Source organism: Grammomys surdaster, unplaced genomic scaffold (genome assembly GCF_004785775.1).
Source record: "Grammomys surdaster isolate TR1022 unplaced genomic scaffold, NIH_TR_1.0 269, whole genome shotgun sequence".
Classification (NCBI taxonomy): domain Eukaryota; kingdom Metazoa; phylum Chordata; class Mammalia; order Rodentia; family Muridae; genus Grammomys; species Grammomys surdaster.
The window spans coordinates 1064475-1066428 of NW_021604710.1; the positions used below are offsets into that span (position 1 = coordinate 1064475).

The 1954-nt window shown below is 38.9% G+C and overlaps 1 protein-coding gene across 1 annotated transcript; it reads left to right on the forward strand.

Annotated features, from left to right (window-relative positions):
- The first annotated feature begins 202 nt into the window (after positions 1-202).
- LOC114628555 (taste receptor type 2 member 39-like) lies at positions 203-1168 on the forward strand. Its single transcript, XM_028776437.1, has one exon. It carries the CDS (start codon positions 203-205, stop codon positions 1166-1168), a length of 966 nt encoding a protein of 321 aa, XP_028632270.1.
- The last annotated feature ends 786 nt before the right edge of the window (positions 1169-1954 follow it).

Sequence of the window (1954 nt, forward strand, 5' to 3'; positions counted from 1 at the left end):
ATATCTATATTTAGATACAAGTATTTTGGAATAAACAAATTGAGTTTATTTTATTAAAAAAGACAAACGAACTGAATATGTTTGAGAATGGTACATGAGCTTCTTCCTTCTATGACTTAAATCATAGGAGTTGTCGGGGAGCTGCTGAGTGAATTTTTCAGGGACAGATTTTCCTGCAGGCTCCAAAGAGGAACCACCCAGGATGGCTCACCCCAACAACTACTGGAAACAAGATGTTCTACCATTGTCCATCTTGATTTTAACACTTGTGGCCACTGAGTGCACCATAGGTATCATTGCAAGTGGGATCATCATGGCTGTGAATGCAGTCTTATGGGTTCAGAAAAAGGCAATTTCTATAACTCCTAGGATTCTGATTCTTCTGAGTGTGTCCAGAATAGGCCTCCAAAGCCTCATGTTGATAGAAATGATCTCCTCCATATTCAATGTTTCTTTTGACAATACTGTTTTAAATAGAGTCTCAAATGTAAGTTTTGTATTCTTAAATAATTGTAGCCTCTGGTTTGCTGCTTTGCTTAGTTTCTTCCACTTTGTGAAGATTGCCAATTTTTCTTACCCCCTGTTCTTCAAGCTAAAGTGGAGAATTTCTAGATTAATGCCCTGGCTTCTGTGGCTTTCAGTATTTATTTCCTTCAGCTCCAGCATTTTCTTCTGGAACCACAAATACACTGTTTACAACAATAGTTCTCAAAGTGTCAGCATCTGCAACTTCACCATGAAACTATACACCATTGAGGCCAATGTGGTCAATTTAATGTTTTTATTCAGTTTTGGAATCCTCGCTCCTCTGACAATGTTCATTGCAACAGCTACTCTTCTGATTGTTTCTCTCAGGAGACACACACTGCGTATAAGAAACAATGCCACTGGCTCCAGAAACCCAGGCATAGAGGCTCATATGCAGGCCATCAAAGAAACCAGCTGTTTTCTCTTTCTCTACATTTTAAATGCAGCTGCTCTGTTTCTGTCCACATTCAACATAGTCAGTGTCAGTCTCTTCTGGAGTATTGTCCTCAGAATTGTTTTGCCTGTCTACCCAGCAGGCCATTCAATTTTACTGATTCAGAGCAACCCTGGATTAAGAAGAACATGGAAACAACTGCAGTCCCAAATTCATCTGTACTTACAAAGTAGATTCGGATATTAGCTCCCAACATGGAGGACCACACAACATGGACAACCACCCCCAGATGTTCCTTACTTGGATCTCTCTTTTCTCTGCATCTTCCTTTATCAAACCCATCCTGATTCCTTCACCTGATGCAAAGTCTCTATTCAGAATAGATCAGCATTGCTCTCTAGTGCTTTGTGGGCACAGTCTTTGTGATATTTAATACATTCTTGTCCTTAGAACTCTATGTTTTTCTCCCACTTTCTTTGTCTAAGGCAGTGACTCTTGACATCCACTACACATTGGAATACAGAGGTCTAACTTGAAAACATCATCAAGTCCAGCTTTGTGTTTCACAATAATCAAGTAAGGATTTCTGGTGTTCTTAGAAGCTTTTTTTTTTTAGTGCTCCAGGTGGGTCTAGTGTGCAATCATAGTTGCTACAGACACCAAAGCAAACGCTTCTAAAACTTGAGTTCCTGGTAACTCCTCTTTTTCTCTCTTCATGGGGCCTGCAATCACATGGGGCTTTTCTAAGCAATATCTGGAAATTCACTTGTGTGCACCCTCCAAAGATACAAGCTAAATAATTTGAGAAGAGCTCTCAAGGTTAACAATACAAAAAGCATCCTTCAAACTAAAACCTACCATCTGACATTTTTTTCTAGATAAATGATTTTATAAATTTGTGGAAATGCAGAAGTAGACACAAGAAGAATCTCACTGCAGAACTGCTCTTAATAAGAAAACCTTTATCTTCAAACTACAGCATTAGTGTGACATGCAAATTTTGTATTTATTTATTATCTGTGGGTGGGTACG

Bases quoted from the DNA above. Each gene is read 5' to 3' on its own strand.
- LOC114628555 (XM_028776437.1), top strand. From the start codon at position 203: ATGGCTCACCCCAACAACTACTGGAAACAAGATGTTCTACCATTGTCC.